Here is a 23,866-nt window from a genome sequence, read left to right as displayed (position 1 = left end):
CACCCCCGTAGATCCATGAACAGACCGCTTTACTCTCCCTATTGGTGCTGAAGACCTCTGAGCTATCTGTGCCTGGGTCCACACAGCCCTCACACACCAGGTGTGGCCACCTGTTGTGAGTATGTTGATTAAAAGAGCCAAATTATGGGCTGGAGCGATTTGCTCAGTGTTTAAGGTGCTTGCCTGTAAAGCCTAATGACCTGGGTTCGATCCCCCAGTACCCACGTAAAGCCAAATGCACAAAGTAGCACATGCATCTGGAGTTTGTTTGCAGCAGCTGGAGGCCCTACCCATTCTCTTTCCCTGTGTCTGTCATTCTGTCTGTCTCTTTTTGCTTGCAAATAAATAAATAAAAATATTTAATGTAAAAGATCCAAATTAAGCCTGGTGTGGTGGTGCACACCTTTAATCCCAGCACTCAGGAGGCAAAAGTAGGAGGATCGCTGAGAGTCTGAGGCCTCCCTGAGACTACACAGTGAATTCCAGGTCAGCCTAAGCTACAGTGAGACCCTACCTGGGGGGGGGGGGGAAGATAGAAATTAAAAGCAAAAGGAAGGGGAAAAAAAAACAACAACATGTATTCAATGTGGCCACACTGGTGAGAATGACAAAGTGGCCCAATGACACTCTGAGTCCATCTTTGATTAAGGTTCAAGTAGAAGGCCACAGGAGTGCATAGCCAAGCTGCCCTGGTCAAGGTGTGGTCCAGCCCATTGCTGTCTGGGCACCAGTCTCTCCTGTAAGGTGGCCTCACCAGTTGCCAGCATTGCGTAAAGTCCCTCTCTAGGGTGGAGATAGGTTCTCCTCTAACTGGCACTCCACTTTGGCTCTTTCTTTTTCACAGCACAAGACTCCGGTGGACATTCCAATGTCTTGTTGGGGTTCAGTGTCTCAATAGTCTGATAGCCAAAGGGAAAGGTACAAGTGTCCCTTTAGGAAACATTTCTTCCTGGGAGGCTGGTCTTTGGTCCTAATGTGACATATGGAATTAGTCTCCTTGTTACTATTGACTTAATTTTTTTAAATATTTCATTTTTATTTATTTATTTTTTTGACAGAGAAGAGAGAGAGAGAGAATGGGCATGCCGGGGCCACCAGCCACTGCAAACGAACTTCCCACATGTGCACCCCTTGTGCATATGGCTAATATGGGTCGTGGGAATCGAACCGGGGTCTTTTGGCATTGCAGGCAAACACTTCAACTGCTAAGCCATCCCTCCAGCCCTGGACTTTCTTTTTAATGTGAGAGTGAGAGCTAGAGCAAGAAAGAGAGACAGAGAGACAGAAAGAATTGGCACGCCAGGGCCTCCAGCCTCTGTAATCAAACTCCAGACGTGTGCGCCACCTTGTATGCATGAGCAACCTTACGTGCCTGCGCCATCTTGTGTGTCTGGCTTACATAGGATCTGAAGAGTCAAACATGGGTTCTTAGGCTTTGCAGGCAAGTTCCTTAACCACTAAGCCATCTCTCTAGCCCTAATTTGCATTTTCTTGGTTTTTTTCTTTTGTTTGTTTGTTTGTTTTTCGAGGCAGGGACTCACTCTAGTTCAGGCTGACCTGGAATTCACTATGTAGTCTCAGGGTGGCCTCGAACTCACAGTGATCCTCCTACCTCTGCCTCCCAAGTGCTGGGATTAAAGGCGTGCACCACCACGCCCGGCTAATCTGACTTTTTAAAAATCAGCTTATTGCTGTTGTGTGTCCAAATCTGATAGAGGGCTGCTGTGGCACAGACTCTGACCCTAAATCAGGTAACACAGATAGACACCCACGGACGTTTAAGCAACTAATGAAGACATCGAATGCGATATTAGCAGAAATGCATGGTATCTCTCTCTGTAGCTAGACACACATGACCATGCTTTCAGTAACAGAGAAGAGAGAAACACAGGAAAGGAATTGGAAGGTATGAGTTGGGTTTTGTTTCTCATTTTGTTTTGTTATTATTTATTACTTATGGCTGGTTCTTGCTATGTAGCCCAGGCTGGCCTTGAATTCTTGAATCTCCTGCCTTGTGAGTACTGGGATCATAGGCATGCACCACCACCCCTGGCTAGGAGGTGGTGATTTTTTTTTTTAGTATTAATTACCTTTTATTTTTAATATAATTTGATTATAAATTCAAATAATTTATTTTTACCTGCTGAGCCATCTCCCCAGCCCCCACAGATTATTTGCTTTATTTATTTATTTTGGTTTCTTGAGGTAGGATCTCGCTTTAGTCCAGGCTGACCTGGAATTCATTATATAGTCTCAGCCTGGCCTTGAACTCACAGCAATCCTCCTACCTCTGCCTCCCAAGTGCTGGGATTAAAGGTGTGCACCATTAGGTCCAGCAATTTATTTTTAGTAATGGCTATGTTTAACAACCAATTTGCTGAAACACTGAAAATGGACAGTTAGCTCTAGAAAGCCAATAAAAGCCAGTTCCAGAACGCCACTGGAAGTAAGGAAATTTCTAGGAAGGGTGACCAAGGAGCTAACAAGCCAAGCCTGTAGGGACCACGTGACTGTGGACCTCAAGGCATGCTGAGGCTGGCTCCCTAGGGTCCAGGAACCCGGTCTGATTGGTGACTTCCTTTAGTGACCTCCAACCTCAGCCACTTGTACATCTTTGTCTGACTGACCACAAGAGAGGGGTCCTGGGCCCCAGGGTGAGCAGGAGTCCTCAGGGCCTGGCTGGCTGAATGAGACACTCAGGACCTCCCTGAGGGAGAATGTACAAGTCAGTACATCCTGAGCGGCACAGCTGTCTCTATGCTAGGCCTGGAGGGAGCTGACACCCAGGGTCAGCCACACCCACTAACATCCCCTCCAAACCCCATCCTTCCTGCAGAGATGCTGCCCCACCTTGGAACTGGCCCCTGGCACTTGTCACACGCACCCATGGGCCTCTTGCATTCCAGGGTGCTTGACTCTACTAAGGAAGATCCTGTCTCTAGAGCCACTTGGTGCAGATCCTTGTTACTTCTCACATTCTAGCTTCTACACAGACTTCCAACCCTGTGGAATGAGGGAACGACTTAGGCACAGCCTGGTCCCGGCCTCCTCCCATGGCACAAACGGGGGAAGCTGAGGCCATGGCCACACAGCCACTTCCCCCAACAGAGCCAGGACTTGGACTGAGCCTCGTGTCCCCAGTCCGAGTCCTGACCTCAGATAAGTTTCCTGGGCGACAGGATGAGAAGGTTGGTGCAAGTAGATCTCTGAGCACAAAGCAGGAGTCAGCTCTCTCGGAACCGCACAGCCCCAGGTGGGCAAGGTGGACAGACTGCTGTCCTCTTCTGACTCAGTGGTGGCGGCAGGAGACACTTCCTGTAAAGGATCAGTGCCCTGGGATTTCTGGGAGAACCCTTGATAAACACACTATAGAATGTTCTCTCACTGAACGCTGCAGACATACGTGCCAAGTCCATGGAGAACCCAAGGCATGAAGCTAGATCCTCAGAGGGGCCTTCTCATGGTCAAAATGAAGACTTTTGGGATTCATCTCTGTCACCCCAGCCAAAGAGACCTCCTGTAGGACCAGAGTGATTTCCAAAGAAATATGTGGATCACAGGCTCTGGGTTCCTGCTGGAGATGAGCTGCTGAAACCATCGTTCTAGCATCTTCAAGGCAGACGGTCTCCTCATGAGGCCACAGACTCCTCAGGAAGCCACTGTGACCCCCAGGCGGTGGTACTGGACACCAGCAGAGTCCTGCCTGTGGCCAGAGCTCAGGGGGAACCTGTCAAGGAGACCATGAGAAGATCAGGGGACGTCAGGCTTGGTACCTTCCCTGGGGGAGGTGGCAGGGGACATCACTGGGCCCCTCCTTTTTCTCAACCTCTCTCCTGACCCTCCCCTGCCTGCTTCCTCCTTGGCACGCATTCCCCACAATTTCACAATAGTTCCTTCAGGTTCACCCTGTCCCTGTCCGAGCCAGAATGGCCTTGCTCAACACAAAAGTCAGACTCTGTCTCTGTCCTGTGAGAAGACCCATGCGATGTCCAGCCTAACACCCATGGGCAGCCTCCAGGATGCCATCACCCGAAGGGTCAAAACCCCCAAAGAGGGGGGGGGCTGGAGAGGTTGCTCAGTGGTTAGGGCACTTGCCTGCACAGCCTAAGGACTCAGGTTTGGTTCCTCAGAACCCAGATAAGCCAGATGCACATGCTGGTGCATGCATCTGGGGTTCGTTTGCAGTGGCTAGAGGTCCTGGAGCGTGCTCTTTCTTTCTCTGTCTTAAGTAAATAAACAAAAACAAAATATATTTTTTCAGAGAGAAAGAATTGGTGAGCCAGGGTCTCAGCCACTGCAATCAAACTCCAGACACTTGCTCTACCTAGTGCGCATGTGTGGCCTTCCCCTTGAGTCACCTTTGTGCATCTGGCTTATATGGGATCTGGGGAGAGACTCAGTAGCATGACAGTCTGTAATCCCAGCATGCCTACAGTCAGTGAGATTGGGAGGTGGAGATAGGAGAACCCTAAAAGTTCCAGGGTCAGCAAGTCCAGCACACATGGCAGTGTACAACACAGAGACCCTGTCTCAAACAAAATGGAAGGAGAGGACTAACCCCTGACGTCACACGTGTGCAGTGGCATGCGCATGCCTGAACTCACATACAAGAACGCGTGTGCGCACACACGTGTGCACATAAGATTTTTTTTTTTTTTTTTGAGATCCTACTACTTTGGCCTCCTGTGATGTAATTTTAAATTCCTGGTGATGCACACAGCTGGGTTACACACTGGAAAACCCATCCCTCAGGAGGTGGAGTCAGAAAGCTCGTGAGTTCCAGGCCAGCCAGGGCTACAAAGAGAGTGCTAAGCCAGCCTAGACGATATGGATGGACCCTGACTCAACAAACTAAGGTCTGGGGCAGAGCTCAGTGCTAGAGCACTTGCGTGGCATTGCTGAAGCCCTGGGTTTCATCAGCAATATCACAAAGAAAAAAAAAAATCATGTGAACTAGGCCTTAAAGTCAAATGAAATTCTACCATCAGGTGACATAAAACAAAGGAAGGAAAACAGCTCGGGGGGTGGGGGAAGAAAAGGGCAAAACTGCAGGGATTCGGGAGATGGCTCCAGGGTTAAAGGCACTTCGCTTGCAAAGCTTCAGGGTCCGGGTTTGATTCCCCAGAACCCGCATGAAGCCAGACGCACAAAGTGGCGCATGTGCCCGGTCTGTTTGCAGCAGGACTAGACTCTGTTATGCTCACTCTCATTCTCATTCCCTCCATGTCCTCACAAATACAGAAATAAATGCGAGCATTTAAACAAAACCAACTCCACATGTGAGGGAGAAACAGGCTGGCGAAGAGAAGGGCCTGAGGTCTGGGCGGGTAACACACTGAGCCACTCTCCCCCCAACCCACCCACCCACCACCCACCCGCTCTTCTGTAACTGCTGCTCTATCTCAGCCAACGTCTGGCCTTTGGTTTCAGGAACAAGTATGTAGATGAAGGCCAGGCCGAGGACAGCGGTCAGCCCGTAGAGCAGGAAGGTCCAGGACAAGCCGATGGCACCTGGGAACAGAAAGGCACGGGCGTGGGCCACCAGCCGAGTACTCCGGTCCCGTGACCCAGGCCACCTGGCAGGTTCTAGCTGGAGCACCAACAGGCAAAGGAAGGGTTTACAAGAATGACCAGCAAGCCCGTCAGATAAGAATCTGAAAATAGCGGGGCTGGAGAGATGGCTTAGCGGTTAAGCGCTTGCCTGTGAAGCCTAAGGACCCGGGTTCGAGGCTCGATTCTCCAGGACCCACGTAAACCAGATGCACAAGGGGGCACATGCGTCTGGAGTTCGTTTGCTGGAGGCTCTGTCGCGCCCATTCTCTCTCTCTCTCTCTGCCTTTCTCTCTCAAATAAATAAACAAATATTTCAGAAAAAAAGAATCTTAAAATAGTGACTAGATGTCCCTGAGGCAGGCAGAGGACCAGGGTGCAAGGCCACCAACATAAGGGCAACTTATATCTGGGAAAAGGTCACTCAGTATTTATCTGCAGGGACCCAGCATGGCAAATCCTGTTCCAATGCCGCTGACCCAGAAATCCACGGAGGAGTTAATGTGTTTCTCCATCTGTGAAGTGAGGGTAATAATGACAGCACAGGACTCTGGAAACTCCTCCTCTGTCTCCTTTACCCCTCACAGAAACGTCAGAAGGCAGGGGCAGCAGAGAAAAGGCAGGCTGACCTCCCTAAGGGTGCCTCCTTATACGTTTCTGTCCAGTCCCAACGAACAAAGTAAAGCACATTTATAGCCGCAGGGAGCAGGAAAGTGACTGAGCCCTAAGACCCGCCCACGGTGAAGGAGGTGTGTCACAATGGCCACAGCCATTGGTTCATGGGTGAGCTTGTGATCTTGCTGAGCCAATCCAGGCTGGTCCCAAGACTCCATCTGCAGCCAATGGGAATGGGGTTGTCCTTCCAGGGATGCTAAGCTGTAGAGGCCTGAGGACCTCCAGCCAACTTGCACCCTGAGATGTGTCTGACTGGGAGTGAAGACCACGGGGTGGGGCGGGGGGCGCAGGCAGAGTAGAGACAGACCTCTGCTTAAAGCCACCCCCCCACCCTCATCAATGATTTGTGATCAAATATTCCTTTTGGTGGGGTAGGATGGGCCGCATTAGGATTCACGCCACCACGACCCAGTGTTTTTGCCTTGTATGAAAACTGCTCCTGCATGCAGTGAGCCAAAGGGTGAGGGTGGATCACTCACCTAGGAGATCCAGGAAGGAGAGGCTGATGGAGAGGTTCGCGGCCCAGTTGAAGCTGTTACACAGGGCGAAGGCTCTCCCTCGGATCTCCCCAGGGTAGATCTCACTGAGGACCAGCCAGGTCACTGGAACAGGAGAGCAAGAGGGCGCCTAGGCTGAGGCAACTCTGGGGCCTGGTACCCAAGGAACAGACAGACCACCGCCCAGTCATGTAAGCCAAGGAGAATTTCAGGTTCCTGACCCCCAGATTCTCCCAGTTGTGCCTCCATATAACCCCGCAAGAATCACTCTGGGTTGATCATGACTGAGGGGTTTCCCGCTTCAATGCTGAGGCCAGGACAGCCCTAGGCAAATGGGGATGGTTAGTTTTCACCCGTTTCTCTAAATTCCTTTCAAATAAATCTTCCTGAGGGAGCTATCCAGGGACACACCCATGATTTGAAGAGTTTAGGGGGAGTTTCAAAGAAAAAAAATGAGAAATATAATTAGGCTTCAGTCCTAGGAGGAACCCTTGAAAGCAAGAGAGGAGCCCTTAGGCTGGAGAGATGGCTTAGCAGTTAAGGCACTTGCCTGGAAAGCCTAAGGATCCAGGTTTGATTCCCTAGGACGCACATAGGCCAGATGCACAAGGGGAAGCATGCATCTGGAGTTCATTTGCAGTGGCTCAAGACCCTGGTGCACCCATTCCCTCTCTATATATGCCCCCCCTACAATAAATGAATTAATAAGATATGAACAACAAGAAAGAGAGAGGAGCCCTAACGCCTCATCCACCCGCCTTGGGATCTTCAAGCCACTTACTTCCTCCAGTGTCCCAAACTAATATGGCAGCCCGGTAGGGAAGAGACAGAACTTTCCTACCTGGTCCAAACCCAAAGGAGAAGGCGCTCACGTAGGCCATCAGGCACACCAGTGCAGCCCAGCCCAGCAGGGTGTGCTCAGGAGTGGGACCAGGGGTCAGCACCGAGGCGGCATTCAGGGCTGGCCACAGAGGGGCTGCGGCGTCTCCAGCCTCTGGATGGAGTTTCGCTCTCTCCGTGGTTGGCAAGACTGGTAGTCCTTGGTCCTCCCAGGCTCTTGGCACTGGTGGTGGGGATGAGACTTCTAGAAAGCCTGTCTGTTGAGTGGCATTGGGCACGGCTAGGCAGCCAGGACCTGAGTCCAGGGACACAGCAAAGCTGACCAGGCCTATGCCACTGACTGACAGGGCCATGAGGGCACAGCCGGCAAGCAGCAGTGCCCTACGGCCCGCATGCTCCACCAGCCCCGTGGCGGTCAGGGTGGCGGCCACCTTCACGGAGCCAAGCCCCACCGAGGCCAGCACGGCAGAGGAGCCCTCGCGGAAGCCAACGGAGCGGAAGACGGTCGAGGCATAGCACAGCACATTGGGCTGCCCTGTTAGCTGCTGGAACAGAACCAGCCCCAGGCCCACAATAGTCCGACCTCGCATATTATCCCGGGCCCTGAAGAGGTCCAGAAACGTATACCGCGGACCCCCCAAGCCCTGCCTTTTGGCCTCCCCGCTCGGTAGCGGGGTGAGGTCCCGATGGGGTGTGTCAGCAGGCAGAAAGAGAAGGCTAAGAGACTGCAGGGCGGCAGGTGCGGTGGCCCAGCCAAACATGTGCCTCCAGCCCCATGGGGCATCGGACAGTGCATAGTTGAGGGCATAAGAAAGCAGGATGCCCACAGTGATGCCCACTTCGTAGAGGGACACCAGCACGCCCCTCTGCTGTGGCCCCACCAGCTCTGACACATAGATACAGCAGGCCATGGAGGAAAGTGAGATGGCAAAACCAACCACCAAGCGGCCCAGGAGGAGCCAGGGTAAGGATCCGGCCAGGCCCAGGCTCAGGCTGCCTGCCAGCAGCACCAAATTGCTCCCAAGGATGGTTCTTCTCCTGCCATAGTGGTCGATGAGGAAGCCCCCCACCAGAGAAGCGAGGAGGGCTCCCAGGAGTAGGCTGCCCACCAAGAGCTCCTGCTCCCAGCAGCTTAGTGCAAACTCCAGCTGCAACAGCAGCAGGGCGCCAGATATGACAGCCAGTTCGTAACCAAAGGTCAGGCCACCCAGCAGAGACACGGAGGCACACAGGAGCAGGGAATGTGAGTGACGGCCTGGAACACAGAAATGACAAAGCAGGGCTCAGAATGGATCCTCCCAGGGCTGGAGAGATGGCTTAGAGGTTGAGGCATTTGCCTGCAAAGCCAAAGGACCCCGGTTCGATTCCCCAGGACCCACATTAGCCAGATGCACAAGGGGGCGCATGTGTCTGGAGTGCGTTTGCAGAGGCTGGAGGTCCTGGCGCGCCCATTCATTCTCTCTCTCTCTCTGTTAAATAAATTAAAAAAGAATAGATCTAAAGATCTGATAGAGGATTAATATCTAGGATATACAAAGAACTCAAAAAGTTAAATAATAAGGAATCAAACAAGCCAATCAAAAAATGGGCTATGGAGCTAAATAGAGAGTTCTCAAAGGAAGAAATACGAATGGCATATAAGCATCTAAAAAAATGTTCTACGTCACTAGTCATCAGGGAAATGCAGATTAAAACTACATTGAGATTCCATCTCACTCCTGTCAGATTGGCCACCATCATGAAAACAAATGATCATAAATGTTGGCGGGGATGTGGAAAAAAAGGAACCCTTCTGCACTGCTGGTGGGAATGCAATCTGGTCCAGCCATTGTGGAAAACAGTGTGGAGGTTCCTAAAGCAGCTAGAGATTGATCTACCATATGACCCAGCTATAGCGCTCCTAGGCATATATCCAAAGGACTCATCTCATTTCCTTAGAAGTACATGCTCAACCATGTTTATTGCTGCTCAATTTATAATAGCTGGGAAATGGAACCAGCCTAGATGTCCCTCAATAGATGAGTGGATAATGAAGATGTGGTACATTTATACAATGGAGTTCTACTCAGCGGTAAAGAAAAATGAAGTTATGAAATTTGCAGAAAAATGGATGGACCTGGAAAGTATTATACTAAATGAGGTAACCCAGGCCCAGAAAGCCAAGCGCCACATGTTCTCTCTCATATGTGGATCCTAGCTACAGATGACTGGGCTTCTGCGTGAGAATGAAAATAGTTAGTAGCAGAGGCCAGTAAGTTGAAAAGGAGACATAAAGGGTGGAGAAAGGAAGGGAGGAGGATACTTAATAGGTTGATATTGTATATACGTAATTATAATGAATGTAATGGGGAGGTAATATGATGGAGAATGGAATTTCAAACGGGAAAGTGTGGGGGTGGGGAAGGAGGGAATTACCATGGGATATATTTTATAATCATGGAAAATGTTAATAAAAATTAAAAAAATAAAAAAAAATAAAAAAAAGAATAGATCCTCCCTCCTTTCATCTATCCAGCTGTCTCCTGTTCACCCGTCTGCTTTCTTTCCTTCCTCCTCCCTCTGTCCACCCATCCATTTATCCACCTGTCCATCCATCCAGCATCCACATACTCAGCCTTCCTTCATCCTTTCTTTCGTCCACCGCTCCATCCACTTGCATATTCACCCAACCAGTCAGCCATCTATGTATTCAGACTTCCTTCTTCTCTCCTTCCTTTCTTCCCTCTTTCCGTTCATTCACACACGAGAAACATCCACATTTCCCTCCTTTCCTTTTACTTCTTCCTCTCCACCCACACATCCAGCCACCAGACATCTGTCCTCCCTCCCCCCTCCCTTCCTTCTTTCTTTCCATCCATCCAGCCAGCCATCTGTCTGTGTACCCATCTATCCTTCCTTTCATCATCCATCTTCTGTCCCTCCACCCACATACTCACCTGTCCACTTACTCCTTAGTTGAATAAGTCCATTGCTGTATTGGCCCACCTACCCGTACATCCACCCATGCCTCCACCCATGGCCACCCACACCCATGCATCCAGACATATCGTTCTGGCATCTACCACGTGCTGGCCGTGCTCCAAGGCTGGCAGCACACTGCTGTTGTCTAGGGCCTGGCATCCTGAGAGACCCAGGCACATGATTAAGCAGTATATTAAGGGGCTGGAGAGATGGCTTAGAGGCGAAGGCATTTGCCTGCAAAGCCTAAGGGCCCATGTTTGATCCCCCCAGATCCCACATAAGCCAGACGCACAAGGTGATGCCTGCTCAAGGTCATGCACGTGCACAAAGTGGCACACGCACCTGGAGTTCAATTGCAGTGGCTGGAGGCCCTGGCCCATTCTCTCCCTCCCTCTCTCGCTCTCAAATAAATGATACTACTAATAAAAAGAAGGGCCACTCAGAGACAGGTGAGTGGGAGGGGTTAGGGGTTCACAGAAAGGAAGGCTTTTGGGAGGATCCCAAGTGACAAAGTCCCACTGCCTCCAGGGCTCAGAAGGACAGCCTCAAAGGTGTGGCAGGACCTCCCCCCCTCCTTAAGCTTTGCACAGCTCCGGTCATCTAGTTCAGTAAGCTCACACGTTAGTGTATGCGCTGGCCCACCTCCTCAGCCGCTTCCCCTTTTGTCCTGTCCCTGTCCCCACTCCCCCCCCCCACACTCATCTGTTCCCAGCATGCACCACACATCAGCAGGCTAAGCTGCCTGTGCACCTGCCGATCTCTGCTTGCACCATTGGTCCGCCATGTGCTTGCTGTGTCTCTTTAGTCCCAGCTCCTCTGCCACCTCCCTGGGACCTCAGGTGCACACACCTGTCATCAGGGCCCCATACCCTGTCCTCTGCTGGGGACCCACCCGCCCCCTCCTGTTGCCAATCCCATGGCAGGGGCAGTACTGCCATCCTGAGGCCCACAGAAATGAGGGCATGTGTCTAAGACGGTGACCCAGCGTGCAAGTGACAGCACGGATTTGACTTCGTGTAGTCCGATGAAGTTGCAATGTCAGGCGTGATAAAAATGCATGAGTGGGGGCTGGACAGATGGCTTAGCGGTTAAGGCGTTTGCCTGCAAAGCCAAAGGACCCAGGTTCGATTCACCAGGACCCACGTAAGCCAGGTGCCCAAGGGGACGCACACGTCTGGAGTTTGTTTGCAGCAGCTGACGGCCCTGGCTCGCCCATTCTCTCCCGCCCTCCCTCTGCGTCTCTCAAATAAATACAAATAGTAAAATAAACTTAAAAAAAAAAAATTAAAAACGGACGAGTGAACAAATGCAGCTCCTGTTAACAGACGCCTTGCCCGGTGCAGTTGGCGCAAGCTGAGCACTTCAAGCCCACGTCGTCCTCCTTTATTCGGACAAACTGCCAGGTCCTGGCGAGGCAGGAACACTGGGGCTGGAACCCAGCCCTCACCCCATAATCCGCACATGGAGCGCTCCCCTAATCCCTGCACGCAGACAGCCATCTCAAACTGAGAAGCTCTGGGGGCAGCAGAGTGAGGAGCGATTAACTCAGACAGCCCACCTTACCCACCCAGCCCTGGCTCTGCCCAGGGCAGAACAGTTGTTGAGTTAATCCAGGAGAGACAGGAGGGGCCAGCGCCAAGCTGAGTGTCACGGGGAGACACTTGGTCTCTCCGTACCACGTATTGCCAATGTTAAGGTGGGTTCCAGGGTCGCGGCTGGAGCTGGTCACCAGTGTGCCGCTCTTTTGCCTGGCAGACTGGGTGACCCAGTGGTTAGTCACAGACTGGAGCTAGAGAGCGAAGTTTCCTGCCAGCTTCACTTCGCTGTGGCTGCGTGACCTTGGACAACTCACCTACCCTCTCTGAGCCTCCCCTGCCCACAAATGGGAAAATAATAGCCACCTCAAAACCGATGTTAGCTATTATGATTCTCCATCCAACAGCCAGGACTAGCTTAAAACCTTTCCCCAGCGTTCCAGATTATTTGGAATAATATTCATATTTATCCCCACTGCCCACAGAGCTCTGCACAATCTTCCTCAGGCTCCGCTGTGCACTGGACCCCTCTCTCCTTGTCCACTGGGCTGCAGAGGCATCAGCACCGACCACACTCACACACAGTAAGGCCCCAGGGCTTTTGCGCTTGCTGTTCCTGCCACCTCCAGGTTCCCACCCAGCAGATCTCCACAGGGTCCACTTCTGAGTAAGGTTTCAGCTCCAAGGCCTCCAGCTCGGAGAGGTCCACCCTGGCCACCTAGCCAACAAGCTGGCCTCTGGGCGTCATGCCACCTCAGCCTCGGTGTCCCACGCTTGATCAGCTCCTGACGCTGCCAGCTCTGTTCACTGGGGGTCCCAAGTCCTGTGTGCTGAGTAAAGTAGACATTCCCTAGAGAGGCCCTGTGACCCTCTGAAGCCAAGCAGACAACAGAACTCCAAGGTCCCCCATTGCCACAGAGAAATTCCCCACTGTTCAGAATTTTATGCCTGGGTGGCCCTGAGTCTTTTGAGTCAAGCTGAGCGCAGGAGCTGTGTCGGTTCTGTCCCCAGCTGGGTGACCCCCACCCACCCACCCAGATTGGTGCTGGAACCGTCGGATGCCAGGCTCCTGGGTTCTGCCCCTGCTGCAGTGCCATACCAGGCTCTCTCTGGACGGGACTGTCCGGACTCGGGACAGGAGAGGCCGCCCAGCAGGAACCGGTGGCAGCCGGGCTCCTCTGCGGGGCAGGAAGAAGGGTGGACAGTCGGGCCTGTCCTGCCCGTGCGCCCCACTACTGCGGACCACTGAGCCCGCTGGGCCCCGAGCCCCGCGCGATCACCACTTACCCATGGCGAAGGCGCCCGCGGGCCGCCCGGGGATCCCCCACCGAGGCCCCCCGACAAACTTTCCGACTGCTTGGGGCCTGCGGATCCCGCCCTCCTCCTCTTCCTCCTCCTCCTCCGCCGCCACGTTGGCCAGCTCGGGTCCCGGAGCCTGGGGGCGGGACGGAGGGGAGGCCGGGACCGCCCCTGCCCACCCCAGTTCCCCCTGCGAAAGACTGTCCGCTTCAGCGGTCACTGTGGTTCACCCCAGCAACTGGCCTCCACCATGGGTACACACACACACCCTGAACTGGCCTCCCCCAGATGTATACACACACACACACACACACACACACACACACACACACACAACCTGGACTCTCAGACACGCCCATCCATTCATCCCCATTTACTCCATAATGAGGTTTGGGCATGTACCAGCCACAGAGGCACCTTACCTTGGCTTGTGGTGGCCCAGAGAACAAGGCAGACAAGTGTTTTTTTTTTTCTTTAAATCTGAAGACGTTTTGTCCTGTTGTGGTGAAAGAAAAAAAAAATAAATATTGGAGTCAGGGAAGGCCCAGCTACCGACAAGGGAAGGTTAGTGGCAGAGAACTCACCTGTGGCTAATTGGTTTGCGAAGGGGAAACTTCAGCTGGGGTCTGATAAGCCAGGCCTGGGACACCAGATGTGGCCTGGTGAAGGCTGAGGGTCTGAGGCCTAGGAGTAGATGGGGCAGTGTGGTCAGCAAGGGAGATGGGCCTCGGAGGGTTCCCCTGAAACCTTGGGAAGGGTGAGGATCATGGGTTTGTCCCAACTGACAAGAGACAGAGCTGAGTCCTGGTGGGCGCAGAGCTCAAGGCATGTTCACATGAAGACTTACCAAGACCCCATGTGGGCTCAGCTCTCCCGTGGTCACACCAGCAGGCCCATGAATCGTGGTCAAGACAGGTATTTTGACAAAGAGATGGCAGTCGGCATGCCTAAGGCCATCTGAGCCAGGGCCTCTGTACAGGTTATCCATGATGGGAAGTGAGTGTTCAGAGTTCTTTTGTCTTGGAGGCAAGTAAGGGCTACTAAAAAAAATAGTGTTGGCACAATCGCCTTACAAACTGGATATGAGTCAGGAGTCGCCAGTGTATGGAACTAGGCAGATGCGAAACAGGCAACCTCAGAAAAGGTCTTTGTGTGTCCCAAGAAGCTTCCAGAATTTGCAGCCTAAAATCCTGACTGAGCCATTGGAAAGAGGACGGGGGGTGGGGTGGGGTGAGGGGTATGGATGGAGAAGGCATGACACAGACAGCGTGTGTGTGTCAGAGACAGAGAGAGAGAGAGTTGACATCTGTCACAAAATGCTGCCTCACAAATTAGCACAACAAAATGGACCTCACAAAACCTCAGTCCATATCACAATATTTGCCCATTTTCCAGGCTTTGGCGGTGGGGGCAGTTCTCTCACTTGTCCGAGGTGGGCGGGCTTTCCTTGGTCTGTCAATGGTTCTAGCCCACCTGTCCCCCTCATCCTGGGGGACAGGATGGATGCTTTCAGTTGTAAGTACCAGAGACTTAAAGTGTTGGAAGCAAATGTGGGACACATTGATTCGTGTGTACTGGAAGTCCCCTTCAGAAGTGGCTGCATCCAGCCTTTTTTTTTTTTTTTAAATTTATTTATTTGAGAGCGACAGACACAGAGAGAAAGACAGATAGAGGGAGAGAGAGAGAATGGGCGCGCCAGGGCTTCCAGCCTCTGCAAACGAACTCCAGACGCGTGCGCCCCCTTGTGCATCTGGCTAACGTGGGACCTGGGGAACTGAGCCTCGAACCGGGGTCCTTAGGCTTCACAGGCAAGTGCTTAACCGCTAAGCCATCTCTCCAGCCCTGCATCCAGCCTTACATGATAGTTGACTCTCTGCTTCTTCCTCTCAGGCTAGTTTCTAGGATAGCCCCTGCGGTGGTTTGAATAATGTGAATGTGTGACCCCTGTAGCATCAGGTAGTTTTAAAAATATTTTATATTTAAGCCGGCAGATGGAGGAGGATCGCCGTGAGTTTGAGGGCAGCCTGAGACTACAGAGTGAATTCCAGGCCAGCCTGAGCTAGAGTGAAACTCTACCTCAAAAAAAATTATGTTTATTTATTTATTTTCAAGAGAGAGAATGGGCATACCAGGGTCTCTAGTCACTGCAAACAAATTCCAGATGCATGTGCCACTTTGTGCATCTGGCTTTACATGGGTACTGGGGAATTGAACCCAGGTCATTAGGCTTTGCAGGCAAGCCCCTTAACCACTGAGCCATCTCTCCAGCCCAGTCTCAGATATTGTTTATTTTTATTTATTTATTTGAGAGTGACAGACAAAGAGAGAAAGAGGCAGATAGAGAGAGAGAATGGGCGCGCCAGGGCCTCCAGCCACTGCAAACGAACTCCAGACCCCCTTGTGCATCTGGCTAATGTGGGTCCTGGGGAATCGAGCCTCAAACCGGGGTCCTTAGGCTTCACAGGCAAGCGCTTAACCACTAAGCCATCTCTCCAGCCCAAGCCTCAGGTTATTTTTAATTAAGATGAAACTTCCTGCTTAAGTCTCCAGCAGCTGGCTTGGGCGGTGGTGGTGGGGGGGCATGTTACGGGAGATAAATCCCGATAAGATCTGACTCCAGCCCAAAAGCATGGAGAGGAGTTTTCTCTCTGGGTTCTTGCTTACTTGCTTTTTGGTGTTTACTGACTGGTGGTGGGTTTTCTCTCTGGTTGCATCCGTGAAAGGGGGCCAGTTTCTTCCACCACTGACGGGACTTCCCCTGGGTCTGTGAGCCTGAAATAAACCCGTTCCTCCCACAAGCTGGGTCTGGTTGGATGTTCGTCCCAGCAATGTGTTGCTGACTGCAGCAACCCCAGACTCACATTCCCAGTTTACTTTTCCTAATTATACAGAGCTTCTCTTTCCAGAGAAATCTCTTCAAAGTGTCAGAACAGAGTCTCGCTGCCCAGGCATGAGATGGACAGGCATCTATGAGCCAACAGCTGGGCACAGGAGGTGGGCTAATGGACAGAAGAGGAAGTCGGTCATGTGGAGGAGGATGGGGTCCTTTACCCATCCATTCCTAAGTTCAGTGATTAACTCAGCCTGCATCTGAGATCCTACTGTGTGGTAGGAAGACTCCCAAGTGGTAAAAACCAGAAAAGCCAAGAAAACAGAGGTGCTCAGAGCCTCCAGAAAGGACATGACCCTTTCCGCACCTTGCTTTGACCCCAGCGAGGCCCACGCGTTCCATTTTCAGCACTGCAGAAAGCAATATCTAGGAAGCTCGACGCAAGCAGGTCTCTCCTGGGACCTGGGGTTGAAGTGCGCAGGTGCGGGCTTGCCAGTAGCGGGTGGGCATGCTGGGGGAGAAACCCCACACAGGACAGGGCATCACTGACAGGCAGCTACGTTCTGACGGCTTATGTGAGCTCCCATCCAGTCGTGTCAAACATAAATTCCAGTTGCATATAAGTTTGTCAATGCAAAATATGCCAGCTCTGAGGTCCCTGTGCCTGGGCTCTGAGGCCAGCTGACCCAGCCCACTCAGGACACTGTGGTTGATGGTCACTGCTATGGGGGGGGCACACACTGTCCCTGTTTTGCTGTCCTTGGCAGGCCAAGAGCACAGTGGAAGTAACACTCTACCTCAAAAAAAAAAAAAAAGAAAAAGAAAAAGAAAGAAAGAAAGAAAAGAGAGAAAGACAGGCAATATTTGAGTTTCTCTCTCCCTCCATCCCTCCCTTTCTTTCTCAATACCAGGAGCTTGCTATGAAGCCCAGGCTAGCCTTGAACAATCTTCAGTCTTTTTGTTTTGTTTTGTTCTTTTGAGGTAGGGTTTCACTATAGTCCAGGCTGACCTGGAATTCACTATGTAGTCTCTGAGTGGCCTCAAACCCACAGGGATCCTCCTGCCTCTGTCTCCTGAGTGCTGCGATTGAAGATGTGCCCCACCACAACCGGATCAATCTGCAGTCTTGAAGTCCTTCTGCCTCCTCCACCTCCCAAGGCTGAGATTACAGGCCAGTACTAATTTTTTTAATCCTTTTTTTCTTTTTTCTTTTCCTTTTTTGGTTTTTTGAGGTAGGTTTTCACTCTAGTCCAGGCTGACCTGGGATTCACTTTGTAGTCTCAAGGTGGCCTTGAGATCATGGCAATTCTCCTACCTCTGCATCCTGACTGCTGGGATTAAAGGTGTGCACCACCACGCCCAGACATATTAATTCTTAAAAATATTTTTATTTATTTATTTGCAAGCAGAGACAGAGACAGAGAGAATGTGTGTGCCGGGGCCTCTAGACGCCGCAAATGAACTCTAGATGCATGCACCACTTTGTGCATCAGGCTTTACGTGGTTAGTGGGAAATTGAACCCCGGTATCTAGACTTTGCAGGCCAATGCCTTAACCACTGAGCCATCTCTCCAGTCCCCCCCCGACACACACTTATTTTTATTTTCTTCATCCCATCATTCTGAGCACATTCTTAGGTTAGCTTACTCCCTTCCTGGGAGCTGCAGGGGCGTAGGAACCACACAAGCCTCCTGCCTGGCTTCCTGCAAGCGTGGGTGGGGGGTGGGAACAGGCATGCAACACATTGTCACATGTACAGACACAAAGGGCTGGAGAGGAGAGATTCACTAGAGAGCAGAGCTGGTGAAAGTTGGATTTCCTCTCCTCAGAGACAGGCAAGAGGAGCTTCCCCAGGGAGGAATGGGAGCTGAGAAAAAAAGGATGCCTATGTGGGCCTAGGCAATGAAGCACAGCAAGAGCACTTCCGGCTGAGCAAACAGCAGGTGCAAAGGTCCTGTGGCAAGAAGGAGCAGGACAGGGGCTGGCAAGAAGATGGGGGCGTCTGGAAAGCAGAGAGAGGGGACAGTATGGTGAGGGGTTTGGAAGAAAGGCGGAGGTTCCCTGGAGGGCCTCCTGGGCTGCATTAAGAACCAGGTCTCAAGCCAGGCGTCTTTGATCCCAGCACTAGGGAGGCAGAGGTAGAAGAATTGCCATGAGTTCGAGACCACTCTGAGTCTACAAAGTGAATTTCAGGTCAGTCTGTGCCAAAGTAGGACCCTATCTTAAAAAACTGAAAAAAAAAAAAAAGAAAAAACAGGTCTCTATCTCCAACACAGTGGGGACACACTAAGCCGTTTTTGAACTGAGTTTAAAAGATGCTAGAACCAGGGCTGGGGAAATGGCTTAGCTGTTAAGGCATTTGCCTATGAAGCCTAAGGACAGTGGTTCCCCAAGACCCACGTAAGCCAGATGCACAAGGGGGTGCATATGTCTGGAGTTCATTTGCAGTGGCTGGAGGCCGCCCTGGCACACCCATTCTCTCTTTCTCTTTATCTGCTTCTTTCATTTACATTTATAAAAAAAATTTTTTTTAATGCCAGAACCAGTCAGACCATAGCAACTCTGGGTCTGGTTAGCATGATTGCACCATGGACATCTAAAGCAGGTGTTTGGATGAATTTGGTCACCATAGAGATGGCTATGTGGACAGGAGCAGTTGTGATAATGAAGTGACAGATTTGAGAAACAGGGCATTATGAAGAGAGCTGGTGCTGAGCTGGCTTTGAGTGGTCCGGGTGGGTGACAGCTGGAAAACCTCATTGTTGCCGACATAAAAGACTAATGTGTGAATAGGGACCTGCAGTGTCTGTGAATGAAACCCAGGGACACAGAGCCCAGGACAGGGGCGCCATAGCAACCCTTGGATCAAAGGGCTTCTTTTCCGCGTTCCCAACTGGGCTTCAAGGAGTGTGGGGGAGGGGTGGGGCTAAAGAACACGTGAAGTGTCCCTCCCGTTCACCAACACCATGCAGTCAGATTCTTATCCTGATAGGCTGTGGCCAAAGCACAGCCAGTCATCCCAGCCTTTAAAGACGTGCAAACTGGAACCCAGAGAAATGATGCTGGTGGCTGGCACGCAGTGTGCCAGGCACCGATGTCGCCCTTCTTCCTCCTGGGTTTGCAGAGCATGGCTCTATCTACTGTGGCAGGAAGTACCAGCCTCTCGTTGTCCAGCTTCCCCAGGCAGCTGATGCAAAGTCACAGGAACCAACGTCTGATGGGAAGGGGGGGCAGTCTTCCAGAGAAGAGTTTTCTCTCACACACAGAGAGGGGACCCCGAGGAACTGCCTCTCTTCGTGAGCAGATGTTTCTGTGTGGTCTGTGGAACTTGGAAGCCTACGGTGACAGGATAGGGACCAAAGCAATGTGCTGAAGCTGGGGGGTGGAGGAAGATGAAAAGATGCTAAACTGTTGGTGTCCTAAATGACTGAACTTTGGGGCCCTGATTTCTTCACTTTGTGTGTGGGCGCGTGTGTGATTGTAAACAAACTTATTTATGCTAATTATGCTAAGTTGATGAATCTGTTACTTAGAAGATCAAAACTGAAGCGGATCTGCTAATTGTCCCCATCTTCTGCCTTCCAGCGAGACCTCCCTGCAAGTTCTAGCGGAACCTACGGCTCCTCTGGCAAAGATTCCTTTCCCAGTGTCCTTTGCAACTTCTGGGGCCATGTGACTCGGCTCTGGCTAATTACACATGAATGGAAGTGCTGCTTGGGCCTGCCGGGGCTGGCTTCCTAACTCTTGGCCTGCATTCCCTTTCCTTCTTTTTTTGGTTTTTGAGGTAGGATCTCGCTCTAGCCCAGGCTGACCTGGAATTCACTATGTAGTCTCAGGCTGGCCTTGAACTCACAGCACTCCTCCTGCCTTTGCCTCCCTCCCATGTGCTGGAATTAAAGCCATGCACCACCATGCCCAGCTCACACCCCTTCTTGAGGAGTTGGGACGGGCGACATGTAGAATAGACTCAGCACAGGAAGTGACATGAGAAACATTGGGGCCGTGGATGTGGCTCAGTTGGCGGAGCCCTTCTCTATCATGCACAAACTCCCCAGCACTACATAAAACTAGACTTGGTGACACGTGCCTGTCATCCCAGCACTTGGGACAGACAGGAGGATGAGAAGTCCAAGATCATCCCTGAATACGTAGCAAGTACAAGACCAGCCTGGGTCCCCAAACAGAGAGAGGGAGAGAGAGAAAGAGGGGTTGATTTAAGCCGCTCGCTTAGGTTAACTACATGACGGCCATTTATCCTGTTCCCTGACTCCCTGACTCATACGGGAGCCGTTTATTGTCAGTCTACAGCCTGGCTCTGCTGCAGGCCACACAAGTGTAGACAAAGAGTTTATGCAGTGGGAGGTGGTCTTTGTGTTCCCCCACGATGCCACCTTGGGGAGCCCCATCCCCCAGGAGCAGTGGTTGAATGTTGGGAATCTAGCTCTGATGGCTATTGCATCAAGCACCACACCGGTAATAATAGCTTCCATTTCTAGGGTGATTTTCACAACCTACCTAAGTGGTTCCTGGCGTTTTGCCTCTGGATAAGCTCAAAACATCTTCACAAAAGCCTGCTTCTGGACATTAGCTTTTTTTGTCACTGTGAACAAATGCCTGACAAAAACAACTTGAGGTGAGGAAAGGTTTATTTGGGCTCATGTGTTCTGAGATATCACACTGCTCCCGAACAGTTCACATCATGGCAGCCAGGAAGCAGAGACAAAGGAGTAGCCCCAGACAAACCCTGTGGCAATTTGAATGGAAAATACTCCCCACAGGTCCATGTATTTGTGCTTATTGGGGTGAGGGGTCGAGGTAAAGCCTCACTCTAGGGCAAGCTGGCCTGGAATTCACTATGCAGTCTCTGACTGGCCTTGAACTCACGTTGGTCTTCCTATCTCTGCCTCTTGCGAGTGCTGGGATTCAAGGTGTGTGCCGCTAGGCTCATGTATTCAAACACGTGGTCTCAGGTTGGTGGCCCTGTTTTCTGGAAGGCTGTGGAATCTTCAGGAGGCGGAGCCTGGCTGGAGGAACTGTGTCACTGGAGACAGTCTTTGAGGTTCCCCCGGGTGGAGGGGGGTGGCTGTCCTCACTTTAGTTTTCCTCCTCTGCTTTCTGATTTCGGAGGCAATGTTGAGGCTGGCTTTCCACTGGGGCTGGCCATGCTTTCTCTGTCATGAGGAAACTTCCCCTCAAGACCATAAGACAAATTAAACCCTTCTCCTTCCATAAGATGCTTTTGGTCAGGGGTTTGCTCACAGTGACAAGAATGTAACTGATACACGCCCTGCAGAGGCGTATTTCCTCCCACGCCAGGCTCCACTTCCTACTGTTTACAGAACCTCCCAATAATGCCAACATATTAGGACTTCATCGAGGAATTAATCCATTGATTGGGACTAAGCTCTTGTTGTACTTACCTTCCCATTGCTGGAACAAAACATCTGACCAGAAGCAGCTGATGGGAGGAAAGGGTTCATTTTGGCTTACAGTCTTGAAGGAAAGCTCTGTGGTGGCAGAGAATGGTGTGGCATGAGCAGAGGCTGGACATCACCTCCTGCCACAGCAGGTGGAAAACAGCAGCAAGAGAGGGAGCCAAGCTCTGGCAAGCGGGAGCTGGCTATGACACCCCTAAGCCTGCCCCAGTAACATACCTCCTCTAGCAAGGCTCCACCTCTCAAATTTCTAGTAGCCAGGAACCAAGCATTCAAAACACACGAGTTTATGGGGAACAGGCACAGCCTTCATGGTCTTTTCTTCTCTGGACATCAGATTGAGAGGGAGTCAGGTAGCTTTGTTACAGTTAGGGTGACTGGGCTTTGCTAGAGATCAGAGGAAGCCGGTGTCTCCTTATCTCTTGTCTAAAGGAATTTCCTAGACCTTTTTTTCCACAAACAACCCGAGCCCCTCCTGGGAGGTCCCCTTTCCTAGAATTTAAATCGAATCCTGACATCGTGGTTGGTCAAGAGTAGCCCCCAGAATTTAGAGTCACGGCTAGCCTCTTCCTGAACCAGCCTCTAGCCCAGCCCAGCTCAATCAGCTATCCAGAGCCAGAAGGTAAAGCTCACTCTTTCCCTGCTTGCAAATAAATAAATAAAAAATATTTTTAAAAATATACAGGAGACAACAACATTTGCTTCTAGAAAGATGTTCTCCAAAACACTTGGGTGTGCGGTGATGCCTGGGCTCCTACATTTGTGTGAGAGGATTCAAGACAAAAAGAAGCTGTAAACAATTGTTTGGCATCGAGGAACTCTGTGTGAACACATAGGATAGCGGTGTTACATAAACTGATAGAAGCAAACAGCTGAAGGGGAGAGGCAGACTGCAAAAGAATCCACATCCTGACCTCGTTTATCCTAGAGGAAAGAGACTTGTGTGTATGTGAGTAGAACTAATGTGCAGCAGAAGTTTGTAAAGAAAGTTTATGTAATGGTCATCAGTGTGGTACATTGGTTGGAACATGAGCAGTCTTTGACTTCACATGTCATACGTGCGCACAGCACAAAATTCTGTGTTCTAAGTGCCGGTAGCCCTTTGGCTTTATAATGAAACAAAATCAGAAAGTTAGTTAACTTCCCCCAATGTAGTTTAGGTTTTGTCTGGAGTAAAGGCTCCTGGACTCTTCCACTTCACTGTCCCCGCCACCCTCTCTGGAGTCTCAAGTTTTCTGCAAGGTTTTCATCAGGAGTGGTGGCGTGTGCTGTTTTAAAAGTCCCAGCACTCAGGAGGCTGAAGCCACATGATGAGTTTGAAGCCAGCTTTGGGCTACACAGATCCTGCCTGGAAAGAAAAAGAAAAAAGCAAGTTTTCATCACTCAGCCTAATTACTTGTGAACACACTCGATAGTAATAGCATGTAGAAGAAATGTTTCACTGTTTGCCTGCCTGACTCTGGCTTGGTACAAATTTAGGAGCCAGGGGGTGAGGAGTCAGAAGAAGAGACTACTGGGATCCAAAGATTTACAGATTATACACAGAAACTTCCCAGTTCTAGAAAAGAGCAGGGAGCCACGTGTGCTGGTGGCTGCCCATTAACACAAACACTTGGGAAGCTGAGACAGGAGGACCACGAGTTCGAGGCTAGCTGGGCTACATAGTGAGACCCTGTCTCAAAAAGATTTGGGAGGGGGCCCCTGGAGAGATGGCGTAACGATTAAGGCGCTTGCCTGCAAAGCCTAAGGACCCAGGTTCAATTCCCCAGAACCTACACAAGCCAGATGCACAGGTGATGCATTTGTCTAGAATTCATTTGCAGTGGCTAGAGGAGGCACTGGCGAGTCCATTCTCTCCTCTCTCAAATAATAAATAAATAAATACTTAAAAAATTTTTTTTAAAGATTTTCGGAACAGAAAAATCCTAGTATAAAAGAGTACAACGTCCCAAAGAGTTTTTTCCTTGAGAGGTGCCCATGTTCTTAGGCAATAGCTCAAAACCACTAGACTTCCTTGACCGTCACTGGGAGACTCCTAGAGAGAAACAAGCAGAAGCTGACCGAGAGTTGCCGAGCGTTTACGGAGATAGCCGAAGAGCTGTGAGGGGTGGGCGGACCCCGCCACCGGAGAGGCGGAACTACTATTGCAGGGCGGAAGTGTCCGAGAGGGAGGCGTGCAGTGACGGACGAGGTCCGGAGACTTCCGGGGCGCGCGGAAGAACCCGGAAGTGCATCGGCGCCGGC

General features: G+C 51.2%; 1 protein-coding gene across 1 annotated transcript; it reads right to left on the bottom strand.

Annotated features, from left to right (window-relative positions):
• Positions 1–2,240: 2,240 nt before the first annotated feature.
• Positions 2,241–13,496, bottom strand: Slc2a10 (solute carrier family 2 member 10). Its single transcript, XM_045157470.1, has 5 exons — positions 13,346–13,496; positions 7,564–8,817; positions 6,705–6,827; positions 5,376–5,511; positions 2,241–3,727 (listed from the first exon to the last, which is right to left on the bottom strand). The coding sequence occupies exons 1-5, from the start codon at positions 13,347–13,349 to the stop codon at positions 3,649–3,651; spliced, it is 1,596 nt and encodes a 531-aa protein (XP_045013405.1). The 5' UTR covers positions 13,350–13,496; the 3' UTR covers positions 2,241–3,648.
• Between the last annotated feature and the right edge of the window lie 10,370 nt (positions 13,497–23,866).

The sequence above is a fragment of the Jaculus jaculus genome, chromosome 8, assembly GCF_020740685.1.
Source record: "Jaculus jaculus isolate mJacJac1 chromosome 8, mJacJac1.mat.Y.cur, whole genome shotgun sequence".
In the NCBI taxonomy this organism is placed as follows: domain Eukaryota; kingdom Metazoa; phylum Chordata; class Mammalia; order Rodentia; family Dipodidae; genus Jaculus; species Jaculus jaculus.
This window is presented reverse-complemented; position numbering and strand designations above follow the sequence as displayed.